The sequence below is a fragment of the Marmota monax genome, unplaced genomic scaffold (assembly GCF_021218885.2).
Source record: "Marmota monax isolate L192 unplaced genomic scaffold, Marmota_monax_Labrador192_F-V1.1 WCK01_AAM20220418_F8-fsc00124, whole genome shotgun sequence".
Lineage (NCBI taxonomy): Eukaryota > Metazoa > Chordata > Mammalia > Rodentia > Sciuridae > Marmota > Marmota monax.
In genome coordinates, this window is record NW_026692505.1 from 3,225,854 (window position 1) to 3,247,207 (window position 21,354).

The 21,354-nt window shown below is 36.4% G+C and overlaps 1 protein-coding gene across 20 annotated transcripts in view; it reads right to left on the bottom strand.

The window, feature by feature from the left end:
- Positions 1 to 21,354, bottom strand: part of Ptprd (protein tyrosine phosphatase receptor type D) — a 2,207,759-nt gene that overhangs the window by 113,331 nt on the left and 2,073,074 nt on the right. For 15 of the 20 annotated variants that reach the window (XM_058579705.1, XM_058579707.1, XM_058579704.1 and 12 more), the window contains 3 exons: positions 18,425 to 18,634; positions 11,195 to 11,355; positions 780 to 892 (listed from right to left, as the gene is read on the bottom strand). In XM_058579705.1, coding sequence (XP_058435688.1) covers positions 780 to 892; positions 11,195 to 11,355; positions 18,425 to 18,634 — 484 coding nt within the window. The remainder of the gene's footprint in view (positions 1 to 779; positions 893 to 11,194; positions 11,356 to 18,424; positions 18,635 to 21,354) is intronic. The other 5 variants (XM_058579708.1, XM_058579713.1, XM_058579719.1 and 2 more) reach the window with 1 other exon arrangement.

Here is a 21,354-nt window from a genome sequence, read left to right on the forward strand (position 1 = left end):
ACTCTTAGCTCTGTCATTTATTTGCCACTCATTTGGTATGAACAAATTTTGGTTGAAAGAAAACAAAATAGATCTGGGCTTGCATTAACAATAATGGACAAAATGCCCCTCAGTATTTTTCCTCTGTTGAAGCACTTATTGTTCATTAAGAAAAAACTATGTTTCATGTATCATGTATATTTACTGCATATATATCTGCAGTAAAACACCAAACCAAACCAAACCTGAATTTATCAGTGAGATTGAGCATAGAAAATATTTTAACAACATTTGCAATTGTGCCTGGAATTTTGCTCTTCTCCTTCCTGTCTTTTGTTCCTTTCTCTTCCTTCCTCCCTCTTTCAGAATAGCATAAACAAAAATAGGAACATATAGAACAAATCTATGCTTTCCCCATGGGATGAATGGTGTAAACGTTCATCTGTTTATTCATGCATACACTTTGTAAGATGAGAAGCTATATCTTTCCAGAGTGGCATCAATAAAAAGAATAAACTGTATTAAATCCATTAAAAGTGCTAGATATTTTTACAAAGATGATAGCTTTTCGAAGATTTAACGAAAACTACAATTCTTTGCTCTCCCCCAATCCACTTTAGAACTGTACAAAAATCATAATTTCCTTTCACACATAGGATGGGGTGAGCCTCAACAATATTAAAAGAGCAGGAAGAAAGAAGCTTTAAAAAATGATATATTCATCTCTCAAAACGATATCACCTGGGCTATAAAACTTCCCGCAAAGGCTGTATTTGGGACAAGCAGGGTCATGCTCTTACCTGGTGTTTGAAAGTTAAGCCGTCTCAGTTCTACTGGGTCTGTTGGATGGTGTGAAGGGACCTCCTTACTGTTTGGTATGCTGCTCTTTCTAGATTCAGACTCTGCCCTCTTCCTATAAGGAGAAAATTAAAATTTAAGAATTGAAAAACATTCTTTTTAAAAGTAGAGAGTCACACCACCCTCCACTCTCAAGTTTCCAGTTTCAAAACTTTCTAACCAGCTAGTATTATAGCCTTGGCCAGGGTGCTTTTATTTTCTGTTGGCCTACAGTGATGCTTCAGGTCTAAAATGTTTAAGTGGATGATCTCAAAGTTCTCCTTCTGCTCTAGGATTAAACGATTCAGTGCCTCTGCCTTTTGGCTTTAATGGTGTGTTAGTAATAGAGCGCTTCGTCTTGTTCAGCCATCCTCTCTTACCTACCATTTATATTTTGTGAGAAATGGGTAGGGTGCCCCTAGTAGCCAAAACAAACATTGTTACAATAGAGAAACTACCTGGCCTTAAGCTGAACAGCTAAATCTTTCCTCTTCTTAGGAATATATACCTGGCGACTACAGAGTGGAGATACATTGAATTTTCCCATAAGGCGGGTAAATGTAGTAAATGCATTTCTAAGATATTACTGTATCTTAATACCTAGAAGGAGAATTGAAACAAAACAGACCAACATGCTCTTTCTCTTTCAAACTGGAAGAAAAGAGGACAGTTGGCTGTTTACAGTGACATTAAATTATCTTGTTAATGAAAAGCAATCACAGAATGATCAGAGAAAAAGTAATTTCATCTCATGGGCACTCCACCTCTCCTGATGAATATTCAACGTAACATTAATGGTGCCTTGTTACAAATATCATTTTTCACAAAGTTCATCCTGTCTTTATTTTACAAGCTATCTATTGGTTGTACTAAACATACTTATTTAAACTCTCATAATAAAATGTTAAACTTCAAGGTAAGACATTTGTTCATAAACTTTCTTTATCCATTTTTCCAAATTCAAATAACTATCTCCTCGTAGACTGAATTAGATTAAAAATCCCATCATCAAATGGAAGCCTTTTTCAGACTGTGCTTTTTTCCCTCAAATATAATCTCTGAGCTAGATTATCATCCTATCCAGCATCATAGCATCTCACTCCTGGCTCAGAGCAAAAGCATCCTCATTCTGGGAAAGAAGTGCTTCCAAGTAGATAGGTGCTTTCTCTTCCATATGTGATTGTGGTACAGCTCATTAGTGTTGCTGTGGCAATGGGTTCTCATTCAAGGCCAATCAGCACATTCTATGGTTAGCCAAAGGGTGCCTATTAAGTAGCCTTTCTTTCCATCTCTGCTGTATAAAACAAAACTAACCAGAGGATGAAGGGAAGATGAATGCAAAGGGGATGTGCACTTGGTTTGCTCAAGTGCAATGCCTTCGGCAAAACATCCTCACTAGAATGGATTTCCTTGGGCAAGTTCTATTAGCCACCTTGCTTTCTAAGCTTCTTGGATTAACCTGTCTCAGGATTTCTTTTTTTCTACCTAAAAGTGTCAGGTATAGCCTTAGGATAGAATGTACTGCCAAGCCAGACTACCAATCAGAGGTGAGTAGTGATTTTGAAATGTGCCAAGGTACTGGCAGCTCCAGATACATGGAATAGAAAACGAAAAGGAAAAGAAGATATGGAAGATTGGTGAGAAAGATGAGAAGGAAGAGAGATGGGTGGGGGGGCTCGAAAAACAATGGGAAAGAGCATATGATGACCAGTTTCAGAATAGAAAATGTCACTGCATTCACGCTATGGGTATTTGCCTCACAACACTGAGAGATTCATTTTACCACCAAAGATGCAAAATCGAAATGGGTTAATGAAATGTCACCGAGTTCAGCTAAACAATCAATCTCTCACAAAGGCTATGGTTGGTCTTCTCACTTCAATTAATACCAGTGTCCCATCTCAGGCTTTGGCCTTTTCATGGAAGTTGGCACAAATCTGCTTCTTAACTGATGTACTAGACCCAATGACTAAAACATGGATTTTTCTCCCTTTCTAGAACAGCTCTTCTGTCATCCCTGCAAGATTACGGGGAACCAGAATTAGAAATATCTGGGTAAGGAAACTGCTTCACCCTTACAGGTGTTGTGAAACAACCTCCTTATCTTCTTTTTTCCAGAGGCCAGTCTGAGCGACACTGAGCCAGAGGGACAGAAAAGAAAACTCTCTAAAGCAATTTAGCCAATTTTTCTTGTACCAGGAAAGTTGGAAATCATGTCTTGTTGTCAAGATATGAGTCTCAGAAAACCCAGAGTACGGGAATAAAATTACTTACAATTCAGACTTCCAATGAGCGGGGAGGGGTGATCAGACATTTAATAACTAACTTTTCCCTTACTCTATTTGTTCACATGAAATGAACTCTAAGACCTTAGACTTCCCAAATCTGAGCCAGCTATGAAATCAGTTGTCTTGCCTTTTATTTATTTTTGCTAAGCTTTGTTTTGAAGATCACAACATGGATGATTCTAGCTGCTGATACTCTCAGCACAATAGTTTTATATGTTTTTATGCTAGAATTTTCTTCTAACACAGAAGGCATTTCTAAGACTTGGAAGATGAAGTGTTGGTCATCATTGTTAATAATGTAAAGAGATTTTAAACACTGAATTTACTGTCAAAATATTAAAAGGCATATGATAATCTAAATCAAGCCCAACATGAATGTACAGGGTAACATTTTCTTAATAAGCTTACACAGGTCTCATTTTCTTTTTCTATTAGAAAAATGCAAAGAATAATGACTAGACATGGATTCTTAATTTTGTCTTGTTATAATTTCTATTAAGAGTATAAAACCCTAGTGTAAGTTTATTGCTCACAGTGAGAAGTATCTACCCATGTGCAGGGATTACATGGCAAAAAGGAAATGAAAGATTACATGATATTTGAGATCTGTCAGAAAATTTAATGCTAATATGATAAAAAGGGGTTGTTTGGGAAGTGGGTAGTATGAAGCACAAACACTGCTTTATGGTCTAAGGGATGTTTCATTTTCACTTTCATCTGTCTCTCATCTAGGAAGGATGCAAGAACAAAGGGAAGGTGTATGGAATATCCTATTTCTGGCCTGAAAATAAAGACATTCAGCCATCTGGGAATAGACTTTTGAAAGAGATAATACTTATTTGAAATCTCTACTATTGATATTCAAAGAATCTACTTCAAACATGTCACAGTTCTGATACCAGGAAGACTGTAATCTCAAATCTGGTAAGGCCATCGTTAGGTGTTTTCTCAATTTCTTCACTTACACAATAAAGGATTGCAATGTGCTGTATAAATTTTGGCCCAACTCTCTCATCTTAACAGAATGAGGAGGCAGCGATTGAGTTGTAAAATGTATGCAGTGTCACAGTGGAAATTAGAATATGAGATTGTTTCCGAGTTTTGTGTTTGGCCTGGGGGAAGGGGGGAAGGGAAGAACAATGCTGCTTGTGTTTTTCTGCTGGATTAATGGAAAGTAGAGATGTCCACAAGAGAAGACACCTTGCAGAAGTCTTAGGATCCCTATCATTGAATGCATAGCTTTCTGGCCAGTATAAAGTGATTCCAGTGAAGATAACACAATCATGGTTCTCAAACTTGAGTGTACATGAGAATCGTGTGTGTGTGTGTGTGTGTGTGTGTGTGTGTGTGTGTGAGAGAGAGAGAGAGAGAGAGAGAGAGAGAGAATATTCTGCTGCTCCAGTGCTTGGAGTTTCTGACCCAGGTCCCAGGTTGGGCCTAAGAACTTGTATTTCTATCAAGCTTCTAGGGGACACTGATGCCACTCCTGTGATCCAGGGTACACTTGCTAAGAGCCATTGGAGCACAATGATGGGAGGAAGAAGTAGGGATTCTCTGAAATCCTTTCCTTAGTTTATTTTAATCAGGAATTTATACTGGTGTAGATATATTTATTTACATATGCATATGTAGAAATGTATACATATGAATGAGAAAGTGGGAAGGTAGTTTGGACTCATCATTTAATAATAGCACTGTGTATTTTAGATATTGTTATTATTGTTATTAATCAAGGCAGAAAGACACAGGTAGTAATTGTGAATTAGGAAACAGCTTTCACTAAGGCACTGTCCTCAATATTTCAGGGTGTGAAAAATGCCAGTATCCCTGTAGCAAATGATGATCTCTGATCAAATTTGAAAACTGATCTTTAGTAAGAAACAAACATAACAAAACAAAAAGGCTCATGGGACACCTCAGATTTCCACTCTGCAGACACATTAACACAAACATGCTCATTTAACCTCGACTACACAGAAAACTCAAAAACTGGCTTTACTACCTTCTCAAGTTGGCTTTAAAGAATGTTTTTTATCCCCCAGAGACAAAATAGTTATTTTCCTCAATCATTTTAATATCAAGATTATCATTTCCATGTAGGCTGTGTCCATTTTCCACTATGGAGTTATCCTCCATAGGCAGCCCCCACCCTTACCTCTCCAACACCTCCAAAGTCTATTTGGAGAATCTTATTTTTTCTTACTGAGCATTGAAGGGGTTTGTTCTCTATTCCTCACCTGTCAGGCTTACTGCTCCATTTTAATGCGGCAAAAAAAGAAAAAGAAAAGCTAAATGTTAGTTGGCCAATGGTAACAAGAGTAACCATGACAACCAAGATTTAAAAACTAGTGCTCACAAGCAAGGATACATAACTGACACATATTAGGAAATGATAGTGTATCAAAATACTTAAAGGCCTCTAATCATGAAGTAAATGCAGGACACGAGGTTGCATCGCTGAATAAAAATGTGTGTATGTGTGTGCGCGCTAATGTATGTTCACTTTTCTCCATCACCTACAAAAATACTGCCACAGTTAATTATATCCCAGGAGGTGTTTGATGATGGAGATATAATTTCATTTTTACAAAACATTCCATGAGAAAACTACTAATGTACTTGATGATGAAAATACAACAGCATTTCATAAAAGAAATTCATTCATTTGAAATAAAGAGTCTTCAGTTAAGAGGTACACTATTGCTTTAATGATATGGAATATCTGCAAATTGCATTGAACTGCACAAAAAATTTCACAATTGAATACTAGACCACAAGGTAATAAAGTGGCAGAAATGATTTCTTCAGACATCTCTTGACAAGTAAGGTAATCATAAATCTTTTTTCCAATAAAGGATTAAATACATTTTCAGTTTGGGAAAATACTCATCATTATAAATCTACAGAGCATGACCCATTCAATACAGCTGGGCCAATCCAGAGAAGCATTTTATTACCAGCCATTGAAAAGACAGATATTTTCCTCAACAGAGAATGCTGCTATCTGCAAACACATCTACTGATACTCTCACGTGTGATAATACATTTACTGCTTAAACAACAGTATTGTTTTGGTGGAGACTATGACCTTTCCCTGAAAAGAATCCAAACAATCTGCATTTTGAGGCAAATTGCAAAGTACTTAGTGAGTTCCCACTGCAAAGAAAAAGGTACTAAGTCCTTAATGCCAATGAAATAAATACCCATATTGCTGAAGTATCTGGCACTATGAGATAATCCAGTCCATCTCTTAAAAAAGAAAGAAAAAAGAAAAAGAAAATCCACATTTAAGTTGTACAAACACACACATAAACACTGAAAGATGGAGATAATTTAAAACCTACTGGTTCTTTCTATTCTTAATTTTAAAGTGATTTATCAGTGTGCTAACTTAATAATAATCATATATATATGCTTCTAACTTGCTCCTTTTTTATCTAGGACTATCAGGAATAGGAAAATCTACTCCTTTGGATAGAAGAGAACCACTTAGTGAAATACCAGTTTTATGTATTAAAATGCTGCTGCTTGGGTAGTCACATAAGTAGATGTATAGTTAGTGTATAAGTCGTTTCCTCTTCTATGAAGTGTCAGTTTCAGCACATACGTGAGTACATATTTAGTGCAAATATCTAAGTTGGAAGGCTAAATTTAAATTATGGCCAATGGTTTTATTAGAGCTCTTGCCAACCAAGATAAAGGTGATGGAATAAACAAGTGGAGGGAACCAGTTTATTGCATACTCATCAACCTGTATAAATTCAACTACTCAATGTAGGTCTGTGTCATGCATTCTACCAGGCACTAGGGACACAACAAGGAATAAGGGTCCTTGACCCATAGTTCAGTCATACCAAATCAGAGAGTGGGTAATCACAGAAATGCAGTAGTTTCTCTAACAGGTAAGAGAAAAGTACTCTAAGGGCACAGAAAAGGGGATCGAACCTAAGAAAGCTTGAACTGGTAGAGAGGAGAGGGGAGGAGAGAGGCATCCCGAAGGACTTTGACCTATCAGGAAGCTTCTTAGCTCACTTCTGATGGATGAGTTAGCTGGGCCAAGAGGAGTGGCTGGATGTGATGGGGGAGGCCTTAGAAGCCTTGGCAGGGGGCTGCGTGAACACCAGAAGGCAGGATCCATTGGCAATGTCCAGTGTGGGCTGGTGCAGCAGCATATTTAAAAGCATCTCAAGATGTTGATGACAACTTGGAAATATATGTAGAGTTGACGCAAAAAGAGAAGATTAAAGAATCAAAGCCGAGGCTGGAGCTGGGGAAAGCTGGAAAAGTCTCTATTTCAGTCACATCTACTTCAGGGCATTCATGAAAGTATATTGAAATGGGGGTGGAAATTATCTACTCCCTTTGCCCTATGTGTTCAGGCTAGACTGTTCATGCCGCACACGTGCTTCAGATTTCTCCAACCTCCTAACTCACACTTTCTTTTTTTCCACAGTATAATACACATTTCTCATTTATCCCTAGAAGCTTTTTCATAGAGTCAGGTTAGTATTTTATTCTTAAATATTTATTTTATATATAAATAATTCTTGTAGAGTTCTAGAACTAAAGACTGAAAAGCCTTATACATGTAACAGCTGCACAGTGCGGATGAATACCTAAAAACTTCCAATCGCTTCGTGAATTATAATTTCTGAATGTGGATGGATAAAGGCAGGCTAGATTCATGTTTAACACATACATGCCAGCACACGGCAAAAATAATATAGTCCTAGTCCTATTACCTGGTTTTAAAAAATTTCCCAGATTATAATATACTATTATTTAAAAAGCCCTTAATTATCTAGACAACCTACCAGCTGTATAAATGGGGAAATCTAGGCCCAAAGTGCTGGCATGACTTTCTACCCTGTGTGGCCAGAACTGAGATTTGAACACAGGTCTCCCTTGTTCAGTGTTTTTCTAAACCTTCCTACCATCTTACCTCTGAAACGTACATTTTAAATCACTATCCATATTGAATATGAAGCACAAAATTAAAAAGAAAAAAAAAAACCAATACAAAAAATTTATAGCACTAAAAACCTGATAAACATATTTTAATTTTCTGATCCTTCAGAAGGTATTTTAGTGCCCTTACAAAGTTTCACTGACGGTTTTGTTGTTATCTATGAACAAATTACTAGAATAAAAACAAAATCAAATTAACAGAATGAAAGGTAAAGAGTGAGCTATTTCCATATTAATATAATTAGTAAGTCTCAAATCCTTCTCAGACGACTGTGTAAAATATACTTCTTTATAGGAAATATCAAGTAAACTATTCATGGCCACAGGCCTATTACTAATGCAATTATCTTGTAAATAGGTGCATTTAATAATGGGGATTACTAAGACAATGTGAATCAACACTATTTTATGCTCATTCTTTTCATAAAGCATCAGTTGCATAGAAGAAAATAATAATTTATCAATAATTATAGTAATAACAATAAAGATATTTTCAATTCTGAGCCATTATCAATGACCTGTGTATAAACTAAAAGGCACCTAAAAAGAGGAAATGAAGTATTTATTATATAATTAACTTTGTTCGAAACACATGCTATAAAAGAACTATTCACTGGGTACAGAAGATTTCCTCTTGAATTGCCTCATGATAATCAAGAAGGACATTGTTGGGTCTACTTGAATTTCAAGTCAGGAATGTTCTTTACTGCTGAAGCAAGCATTTCTATTTCAGAAACGCTTCATGGGCCTTCAGATGGTTGGCTAAATATACTTAGCATTCGAGGATGTGTGCATTTTCCAACAATTGCATTAGACGATGCTTACATATGCACACACTAAAATGCAACTCTTAACAGAGTCTTAAAGCCTTTAAATATGATGCCTCTTTTTGCAGGATTAGGAAAAATTATAACTGAGTAGTTTTTTTTCCAAACACATGCAGATGAACAAAGGAAAACTTAATTATAAATCTTAAAAATTATCACGGTATAAAACCTCTATTTCTTCCCATTTAAACAACTGATTCACAAATGCCACACAGATATCTGTTAATGGTATGACTTAAGTATGTCATAATGAAACACAAGTTGAAAAATGGGCATGCATTCTGTTCATTTTGAATAATCAAAAAACATTATCTGATACGGTCTAGAAATGCAATTATTAACAGGCACTTGTGACCATTTGAACAAATATTTACCAGAAAAGAATGAGAATTGAAGTAGAATTTTACTTTTGCTTTTTTTTAAGATTTTTTTTTCTCTCTTCTAGTAATTCCTGCAGCACATAAACAGGAAAGGGCACCAGCTTCTTAGACTTGGACATGTTTCATGATTATTCTGAGGCATGTTGGTAGCTCTTGCTTCCTGCCCTTATATTATACAGGAGTGAGGTGATAAAATATGACAGGCTCCGTGAGATACACACGAACAAGACATGGGCTGGGATGGAAAGATTCAAGCCAGCAGCTGAAAGGACATTTTTGCCTTCAACCACTCGCTTTCTCAGCAATTTCAGGATATGGATAATTGAATGATGGCAGTGATCAGGGAGAAAAAAAAAATAGTGATGGATGCCCCCCACCCCTGCCCTTCTTTCTAGCTCTAAAGTAAGATGGGCAATTTTATGGGTTATGGTGATAAACTTTTTTTCATTTGTCATTTTTCCAAACCTCTGTGTTAGAACAAAAAACAAAACATATCAAAAAAACTGAAACAGTCTCATAGAGAAATTTTTCCAAAAAAGAAGTATCTTGACGAGTTTCTAAGGAGTCAAAATGAGGTTATTAAAAAAAAAAATCAACCCATTATAGGAATATAAGAACAAGGGTATAGAGATAGAAATAAGTCACATAAACACCAAAATGGTAGCTATGTTGGTAGGAAAAAGAATTAGAGGCAATAATCAGATAGAGCAAGCATCAAAATGAGAACACTCTCATTTTGAGAATGATAGGGAGAGAGAAGTTGTTCAGAGTATAAGGAGGGGATCACCTTCGCAGAGGCATTCCAAGACATGGTATGCCACAAAGAAAAATGGGAAGAAAGGTTAAAATCATATGAAAATAAAATTTGGATTGAAAGAAAAAATTGATATAAGGGGAGATAATTCAGAATTCAGTCATTCTAAATGTTTTAGAAAATATATTACATTGAATTGCTTATTTTTTTAAATTGTTATTTGTTCTTTTTAGTTATACATGATGGTAGAATCTACTTTGATATATTTAAACATTGACTATATCTAACTGTAATTAGGATTATATATTCATAATATTGTAATTTTGAGTAAGAGAAGGTTTAGGGAAGGAATTACAATGTGCTTTATACAAGAGTCTGGGAAGTAAACTGGGGAGGGGAGGGCAGGGATCTGGCTTATATAAAATGTAGGCAAAAATAAAATTGAAAAAGAGTGGAAGATCAGAAAAGATTGGGAAGATATGAATTATCTGTACCCTTACTGTAGTCAGGTTGATATTCAGGAGAGTAAGGACTGAGGTTGTACTTGTTAAAGTAGGAAAATGATACCTTCTCACGCCCAGTTCTCGGTCACAAATGATAACTTAAAAAATAAGTGGAATAATAGAATAAAAGTAAGAGAGAATGTATTCTCTCATTTTTTTTAATCCTTCATTGTTAGCTACTTTTGCCAAATCTTGAAAAAACAGCTACAGAAAAAAATCTTTCAGCACCTAGCAAATTACACTTATGAAATGGATACAAATGTGCAAAATTGTAATAGTGTTTGAAAAATATGTCAACATTGACTAATTAACCACCTAAAACAAACAAATGAAAACTTGCATGGAATGGTCTGCAGTGAATGTACTAATATCTAAAATATCAGAAAAGTTGCTCATTCTAAATAAGTCAGTGCAGAAAATTCAGGCTGGGATACATTCCTTGAAGACAGCAAGGTACTGACCACAAATTGAACACCATTCGAAATAGTTCAATCTTTATGTTTTGTGCTACCTCTGATGGAAACGTTTCCCCAGCAATCATAGGGTTGCATTAAAATATTCCTACTAAAATCAACCACATGGTGACCACAGAACAATGATCAAGTCCTCAAAATTAGGCAGCCCTCGAAGTTGCAACAGAAATATTGAGCAAACCTACCTTTTATAAAGGAGAATAGCAATGACAATGCAGATGATAAAGACTACTGCAAGGACAGGACCTACGACCCAGATCAAGCCTTCTTCTTCATCTGTGATGGGCTGTGGGTCCAGATCCATCGACACAACAGGGTCAGAGTAGGGGCTGGTTGCATACATCTTCTGAGGAAAAACAGAGTCTGTTTTAGTTATCAAATAGGGTCTTTCTGGACTGTATTTTGCATTAGAAGGATTTCCTCCTCCCCCCAGCTCCAAATTTAGGACATAGTGGATTTTATGACAAATGGATAAAGCAACTGAAGTCAAATACAGGATGAAATCAATCAAATGAAGGAGGAAAGAGAAGGGAGAAGAAAGATGAAGGAGAAACTGACAGTCTTGCGTGATCAGTATTCTTGTCGAGTGAAATCTTACAACAAAATCACTTTTTGGTATAAATTACTTCATTGGTACTTCTCAGTGGGATCTACATACAGAATATTAAATAATTTAAAAACCATAAATACCAATGATTAACCAGTCCCAACATGTCCAGTGAACTTTTACATTGTGCCAATGTGTGAGAAGCTATGTGAAAACCGAGAGAGAGTTCTAGCCTCAAGGAGTGACAGGGTAAGTATCCCTAATTCAAAATTCTCAAATCCAAAACTTTCTGAGCAATTTCACATTTTTGGATTAGGTACTTTAGATATTTGGATAACACAGTGAAGCTGGTATAAATATCCCCAAATCCAAAAACATCTGAAATTGTCAACTCTGCCAGTCTCAAGTATATTCAATATGAAATACTCATTCTATATCAACCAAGAAGGTCACAGTTAAAAGGTACATATACAGAAAAATAAGTCAGTACTTTGTCAAGTATTTAATTGTATCAGTGCTTCTAGTGCTATATGTTGTTAGGCCACATGATGGACAAATCAAGTCCACAATTTCAGGAAAGAAATCCAGTACCCAAATCATTGGTGCAAGATGTACAGAGTTGATGACAGCTTTCTTAAATAGGGAATTTTTATAACTTGAAACAGTTTATTAGTTCCTAATTAATTTTATTAGTCACTTCTTGGTATGCTTGTTTTTAACACACAATTGATAATAAATATAATTTAAAAAATCGTTACTTGGTGAAGGAATGAACTGAAAATTTGTGAACTTTCTACAACATTCCATTATGTTCTGTCTCATTTTAGCCTGATTTTAGACAAGCATTCTCTTGACTCTGTCTCTTCATATTGTCCCTTTCCTTTTCCTTCTCAGCTTCTCCAACCCGATCCCGCTGGCTGCCCTGCTTCTCATCTCTTCTTGCCTAAACATGACTATTGGTTCTATTACTTATTTCCAAATCTAATTCTCTTCATTCCGTTCTTACGCCTTTTCAGATTTGCTACAAATGACCAGGACTTTTTAAAAACTCCTGCTCTGACTTTTCTTAAATCCCTAATCTTTCCAACTGCTCAAGCCCGATTGAGTTAACTGCCCCTGTTCTATGGGCATGCATTCTTGGGCTCTGTTCTCCACCACCCTAGGATGTTCAGATCATCCCCCAGTGTTCCCTCCCAGCCTCCTCTGTTCAGATTACTTCTTCACTAGAGTTCCTAAACTCAGGAACTGTAGTAAGTCTCAGACCTTCATTTCCAATTATCTCCATATGCATGCTCAAATGAGGAACTGCATGCTTGACTTCACTTCTTCCCAGACAGAACTTTCTCCCAATTCCCCAATTTCTCTTATACTGTCATTATCTATGAATAGAGACTACAGACATTACCTATCAGTGACCCTTAGGTCCATCTGTCCTTTTTGCAGCCTCATGGACACCATCTTTCTTTAGGACCTCATTCATGCTCTCCTAACCACACCAAAAATGTCTCCCTTTTTTCTAATACTCATTACTGCTGTGAGAGTTACTGCCCTAAACCACATAAAACCTTCAAGACAAATGGATAAAGCAATTGGTTACTACTAGATAAAACCTACATACCTTAGCATGGCCCTCAAAGGCCTTTGTTTTAAATTGTCGCAGCACATTTAACATATTCCGTCAGATTGAGCTTTTGGCTACTACTCCCCAAATGCTTTATTCTTCTTCTTTAACCCTCCACAAGTTCCACAACATTTAACTCCTAAAATCCAACTAAGGTGCCACTTAAATACTGCCCCCTTAATTGGAAGAAATCTGTCATTCCAAAAATTACATGTAAAAATAACAAGTTGATCACCAAACTCTTTTTAAAATTTGGATACACCCTTCACTTCTTCTAATGAAAATATAAATTCCCAAAAGAGAGATTTATATACTATTTGTGTTCACATGCTTAAAATGGCTAGCACAGAGCTCTGCAGTCGGTGGGATCTTAACAAATCTTTGCTAAATAAAAAGTTCCAATTCAAAAGGCTGTGATTATCAAAGATATGAGTGTATATGCTCCTTTATGATCAGTAAATATATTTGATTTTTAACCTTCATCTTTTAAAAACCCCATTTCAGGCATATATTCTGCAATTTAGTATAATGAGCTCAGCAGACATATTAGGACAACACATGCCACACTAAAATCTTGATTTTACTCTATTTTTTTCACTTACTCAGGAAAGGAATTGCCTCAATTTCCAGATTTTTTTTAATGCATCAAAAGATGATGAAAGCTCAGTATATATTTACAACCTGCTCAGAAAGAGCTCAAATAAATGTGAGGGAAGGAGGGTAGGTGGAATAAAGATATGTGGTATAAGGATTTACACAAAGGACTTGGCAGAGAGACTATAATATTCAAGAAACACATTCTTTATATAAATGTGTTTGTTTATGCAGTCGCCTACTCCATTTGTAGGTCACACTCAAAGTGTCTGTAGAAGCAAAACTTGTTGACTTAAAATTCTTTCCCAGAGCCTTTGAGATAATAATCTAGGTCAATCAAGATGGAACTCTAAGCAAAGGTCTTCCCAAGCACATAGATTTCCAACCCCAATCAGGAAACACAGTCATGTTATAACAAAAATGATACCAGTCTCATGAAAAATAAAATGTGTACAGTGGGTGGCAATAATAGTTTTAACTTTATACTGCTCAAAAATAGTTCTCTGGTATTTTTTTGAATATGAGGCAAAGGATTGGGGAAAAGCACCTGTCCTTACTGGGAAGAGAAATGTTTTGTCTCTGCAAATTGCCAACCCACTCTTGGAGTGGTTATGCACATTACTAACTGACAGTCTCAGAAATATGAAGCTTAAAAAATGATGACTTCCATCTTCTTCCATACCCTGTTCATGGATAGGCAGAACTAACATCATCAAAATGGCGATATTACCAAAAGTTCTCTATAGGTTTAATGCAATGCCAATCAAAATCCCAACGGCATTTCTTGTAGAAATAGAGAAAGCAATCATGAAATTCATATGGAAAAATAAAAGACCCAGAATAGCAAAAACAATGCTAAGCAGGAAGTGTGAATCAGGCGGTATAGCGATACCAGACTTCAAACTATACTACAGAGCAATAGTAACAAAAACAGCATGGTACTGGTACCAAAACAGGCGGGTGGACCAATGGTACAGAATAGAGGACACAGAAACCAATCCACAAAACTACAACTACCTTATATTTGATAAAGGGGCTAAAAGCATGCAATGGAGGAAGGATAGCATCTTCAACAAATGGTGCTGGGAAAACTGGAAATCCATATGCAACAAAATGAAACTGAATCCCTTTCTCTCGCCATGCACAAAAGTGAATTCAAAATGGATCAAGGAGCTTGATATCAAATCAGAGACACGCCGTCTGATAGAAGAAAAAGTTGGCTACGATCTACATACTGTGGGGTCGGGCTCCAAATTCCTCAATAGGACACCCATAGCACAAAAGTTAATAACTAGAATCAACAAATGGGACTTACTCAAACTAAAAAGTTTTTTCTCAGCAAAAGAAACAATAAGAGAGGTAAATAGAGAGCCTACATCCTGGGAACAAATCTTTACTCCTCACACTTCAGATAGAGCCCTAATATCCAGAGTATACAAAGAACTCAAAAAATTAGACAATAAGAGAACAAACAACCCAATCAACAAATGGGCCAAGGACCTGAACAGACACTTCTCAGAGGAGGACATACAATCAATCAACAAGTACATGAAAAAATGCTCACCATATCTAGCAGTCAGAGAAATGCAAATCAAAACCACCCTAAGATACCATCTCACTCCAGTTAGATTGGCAGCCATTATGAAGTCTAACAACAACAAGTGCTGGCGAGGTTGTGGGGAAAAGGGTACACTTGTACATTGCTGGTGGGACTGCAAATTGGTGCAGCCAATTTGGAAAGCAGTATGGAGATTTCTTGGAAAGCTGGGAATGGAGCCACCATTTGACCCAGCTATTCCCCTTCTCGGTCTATTCCCTAAAGACCTAAAAAGAGCATGCTACAGGGACACTGCTACATCGATGTTCATAGCAGCACAATTCACAATAGCTAGACTGTGGAACCAACCTAGATGCCCTTCAATGGATGAATGGATAAAAAAAAGGTGGCATTTATACACAATGGAGTATTACTCTGCATTAAAAAATGACAAAATCAGAGAATTTGCAGGGAAATGGATGGCATTAGAGCAGATTATGCTAAGTGAAGCTAGCCAATCCCTAAAAAACAAATGCCAAATGTCTTCTTTGATATAAGGAGAGTAACTAAGAACAGAGTAGGGACGAAGAGCAGGAGAAGAAGATTAACATTAAACAGGGATGAGAGGTGGGAGGGAAAGGGAGAGAGAAGGGAAAATGCATGGAAATGGAAGGAGACCCTCAGAGTTATACAAAAGTACATACAAGAGGAAGTGAGGGGAAGGGGAAAAATAATATAAGGGGGACAAACGAATGTCAGTAGAGGGAGCAGAGAGAGAAGAGGGGAGGGGAGGGGAGGGGAGGGGAGGGGGGATTGTAGAGGATAGGAAAGGCAGCAGAATACAACAGACACTAGTATGGCAATATGTAAATCAATGGATGTGTAACTGATGTGATTCTGCAATCTGTATATGGGGTAAAAATGGGAGCTCATAACCCACTTGAATCAAATTGTGAAATATGATATATCAAGAACTATGTAATGTTTTGAACAGCCAACAATAAAAAATTTAAAAAAAAATGATGACTTCACTGCACACATGATACTACTTGGATACAATTCTCATCTATAAAGTAAATGCTGGCCTGAACAGGTAGGAACCATAGGGAAAACACTGTTTACATGGAGAGCAATATCAAGAACCAACCTAGATGCCCTTCAGCTGATAAATGGATAAAGAAAATGTGGTATGTATTCACAATGGAATATTACTCAGCCATAAAAAAGAATGAAACTATGGCATTTGCAGGTAAATGGATGCAACCAGAGAATATCACACTAAGTGAAATAAGCCAATCCCCCAAAACCAAACGATGAATGTTTTCTCTGATAAGTGGATGATGATCCATGGTGGGGGGTGGTAGGGAAGAATGAAGGAACTTTGGAATTTGCAGAGAGAAGTAAGTTAGGGGTGCCAGGGTGATGGGGATGGAAAGGACAATAGAATGGGACAGACATTATTACCCTATGTACATGTATGATTACACTACTGGTATGAATCAGCACCATGTACATATAGCTAGAGGAATGAGAAGTTATGCTCCATTTGAGTACAATATGTCAAAATGCATTTTGTCATGTATAACTCATTCGAACAAATAAAAAAAGAAATATGGTGGAGAAAAGGAATAAGATAAATTTTGGGGAAAAGATCTTAATTCTGCAATTAATAAAACTGAGATGATACAGTAAGGAAAGGAGTAGACACATCAGCAATGGTGACCCACTTAAACAGGGGGAAAGGGTTGGGGAGACATCAAGAGCCGGAGTGAGAAAGCGTGCAGTCCGTTTTGTTTGTATGATCAGATGAGCTTTCTCTTCTTTGTCGGGTTCTCTGATCTACCTCAATGTTCTGAAAGTGCTTTCTGAAACGTTCATAGAGCTATTTAAAGAAAATTCCTCTCAAGTACCTAAGTCTTATTTTTCTCTTTTTAAAGAGAAAGATGATTTCCAACCTCCCATTTCCCTTGATGTTCTGCCTTAAAAACTTCAACTGGAAAGAGAAAGCGTATCTGTACATTAAAATTCCAGGAAGGCCGTCACATCGTTTTTGAAATGACATTTTGCGTACAAAGGTAAACCAGGCTGCCTTTGTGTTTTGACTTTCCACGGGGGAATTCCTTCAGTCGTTTGAAGAGAGGCCCCACTGTACGCGCTAACACCTGATGTGGAGAAACCTTTGATACACTGAGGGCTTCTTACATGCAGAAATTGACTGGCTCAATGGAGTTGCCACGCCTGTCAGACTCGGGCCCTGATTAGAAAGATCCAGTCTGCAATATGTATGTTAAATGTTAATGTGAACTGCCACTTCAAAACCCACCCCCCTTCCCATCTACAGTTTCTCTCCATTTTTTTTTAATGTTCAAAGCAACTGAAGCATAAAACGACATAAGAGCAAGATGAATTACATAAAAGAAGACAACTCATTATTTAGAGTACCTTAGGAATTCTCCCTTTTATTGAATTATTTTCAAACTTTCTTGGCTTTTCACTGACAAAGTCACTTGTAAAGTGCTATAATTAAAGAAACTGGTTGTGCTTGCCTCTTCCTAGACAGATCTTCCGGGGAAGCTGGCCAGAGGTACTGGGGCCTCACTGGCAGTTTTATAGGAGAATAAATGCAACCATTACCAAAGTCAATGTTTTCAAATATTTGGAAATATATTATGTGGAATTAGAATTTATTAGTTCTTACTGAAATCACAGGGGCTAATATCTGCCAGGTATTATGTCAGATGAGAAGAGTAATTTTTTTTTTTTTTTTTTTAATACTACTCTACGTAGTTGAGGGAGGAAGATTGTAAGCGATGGATGTAACACTAGGACACATGTGTTACATTGACAGGTCTGGAAATCCATGTCTTGTCATTCTCCTACTTCACATAAATGAAGCTCACCTAAACTCCCTGTCATCAGAGACAGCTTATTTGCACTGCAATCCCATTCAGTGTACTAGAAGGGCAGGCAGGTGGTTCTTATACTTCAGTTAATGACAGCTCAAGAGAAATAATTAGGATGGATGTACCTACATGGCCCCAAATAACCACCTAGTATATACTGGCCCAACTGTGTAAAAGTATCCCAGAAAATAGATGTCATGATAATGAACTTACAGACTCTGCATGCTCCATCACTGCTAACACGAAGAAGACATATTCTTGACCACTTTGGAGCTGCTTGTTTGTAAATCCGCCATAATGTTTGTCATCCCCCAGGGTGAACTCAGTGGGAAGGACATCAAAGTGAGCGGCAATATATGGCTTTAATTCAACTTCTCTCCCGTAACGGATGCTTCTGCGTTTCCTAGATATCTCCTTAAGCAGCTTAAAGAAGAAATGAGAAACAGAAAAAGAACTGTAAACAACAATAACCCACATACTGATAGTTAAATGGGAGAAATTAATTCAGTACTGGGAACAACCCAAATTCAATTTGTCCACATTTCATGTAGTGATGCCAGCATCACTAAATCTCAGTTCTCTCCATACTTCAAATGCTTGTCTTCCTGTTAAATAAGATATTGGACTCCTCTTGCAAGGGCCAGGCTATAAACACAGGGCAATTAGATCTTTACTGGTAGCTCATATCATTTCCTACACTAATGAAATTCTCTCAAAGGCCAATACTGCATCATAACTTGTCTAAGGAGAAATGGCAGCTTGATTCATAAAAGCCTTGTTTTGTAGGAGATTTATTAAACAAGGAGTAACCTCAGATAAAGTCATCTAAAAGTGTAACTATTACCACACTTTTGGAGAGTTTAATTTTCAATTATGAGATCATTTATATGATGTAAATTCCCTCAAAGCAACGGAAGCAATATTTATTAACTTTTAAATTTATAATATATATGTTTGTAATATAAATAAATTCTGAATTTATACATATTAAAAGGGACATTGTTATTCACTAACTGTTCATGACTTAATTTGCCTCCTTGATTAATTTGGGTGCAATTCATCACATTTTGTCATGGAACTCATTTTTTTATAGAATCCAGTTCTCTGGGGAGTTTGTTGGGTAACAAAGACAGGGTGAATAGAAATAAATTTCAATATTATGTTGAAGAAAGCAAACATATATATATATATATATATATATATATATACACACACATTAAGATACCTCTTGAGTTTCTAAAAGAAAGAATTTATTTTTAGATAACGTGTTGTTTCGCATTGCCCCCTTTATTAGGAGAAAAAACACATTAATGATATGACAACTGATTTCAAAATGATATCAAAGCTATCATCAGCTTCTTCCTCTACCTCATATTTCACCAGGTTTAACAGGGAATAGGTGTGTTTCAGTCTGTAATGCTTTTTGAGACAAGCAACATTTTTTTAAAGGTATATTAGAGAGAATTTTTGTTTTTTGTTTTTTCATTATCTGTGCAGAAAACACAATATATCTGAGGACAAACTGGAAAAAGATTGTGCACCTGAGGGTAAACCCTGTCCTTATCTTGATAGAAAAAATTAAAGTATTTATGGAAACTTTGCAAGGTAAGTATTTATATCTCTTCATTTTATAAATGAACAGAATATGGTTAAAAACCAAAATAGTGACAACTACTTAGTATAGAGAGATGTTGCCATAATCAAGGTCAGGATTTGGTGCTGATAAAGGCTTCAGACTTTATCTATGAAAAACACTGATTCTATCCAGTAGGAATCTGATGTTTTATAGTTTCTTCTACACTCAGACTTGCAAATGGGCTCCGCTGATTCAAAATTATAACCTCAAAATGGAGAAAACAATGTTTTCATTATATAGATAATTTGTGCCCATGTTATTTGTCAATAATATCTAATTTATAATGTTCTAAAATTTTCTGTTAAATTTGAATTTATTGATGCAATTAAGATTATGTGAAATGTGAGCTATATGAAAAGCATATTAAACTGGACATGATCTGTTTAGCAAATGTGAACCATCTGATGATAAATTCAGAGAAATTGATCAATTATGCACCAATTGGTCAGTAAAAAAGCAATGGCAAAAATTTAATACTATCTTTAAGTTCTGTTGTGAAATTTAGGTTTGTTTTTAATCATGATAATAGCCATCACTAAGAATTTTCTGGACACCAGGCACTGTTCTATAAGCCCAAAAATGCATTAAAGTTCATTTACTCTGTATAATAACCATCTGAGGTAGGTTACAATCATCCCCACCTATAGATGAGGAAACTGGGGCATAATAGAAAATTTCAATGAATGAAATAAAATTACTCCTAAGAGATTTTTTCCAACCTTATTTTTACTTTGTGGTTGCCCCAAATCAAGAAATCAAATGCTATGTTTAAGCTCTGATCACCTAAATCGTTTTCACTCGGTCTGTACTTAGACACATCGTTTTTGTGCACTTGCTTTCATTAACACAGATGGACGTGTTATTTCCTTTCTCTGGATTCTTTTAACATGCTAATTTTTAAAAAATCTGTTGTCAAACATTCAACATAATATATACTTGAAAAGTCATTAGAAAGGTTATTGTCGCTGTGCAGCAAATGATGACAGCCATTGCTTTGAGGACAAATGCACTGCAGATGAGCTGAACAGCATCTTCAAGTTGGTAAATCAAAATCATTTACCATCAGTTGTTTATGTGACTGCGTCCTTTCTTCTACTTCACTGATCAAACCCTACCTTGATTTTATTCATATTTCAGATGAAGGCAGCTGTCATAATTCATCCATATCATTGTCATTCCCATAAGAACCTTTTGCTAGGGTTTATTTAGAAGATGTAGAGAAAGTGCCTCAGAATAAAATTTTTGAGTATTTTGGTGTTCTTTAGGTCCAATGCAGTCATTCATTAATGCATTGGACCTAATGGAACATCACCCTGGCCCTGTAGGTTGCTCTAAGCTCTGTAGAAAGCTTCCTGTGTTATACTCTAAATGGCTCAAGTGAGCTCAGATGACACCAAAGTTAGACAGTATGCTGGTTACAATCACAAAAGACCGTGATATTTTACGACAAGCCTTTGAAGTACAGTGCAACGAAAAGCTTATGATATATTAGGTGACCTGCTCTGAA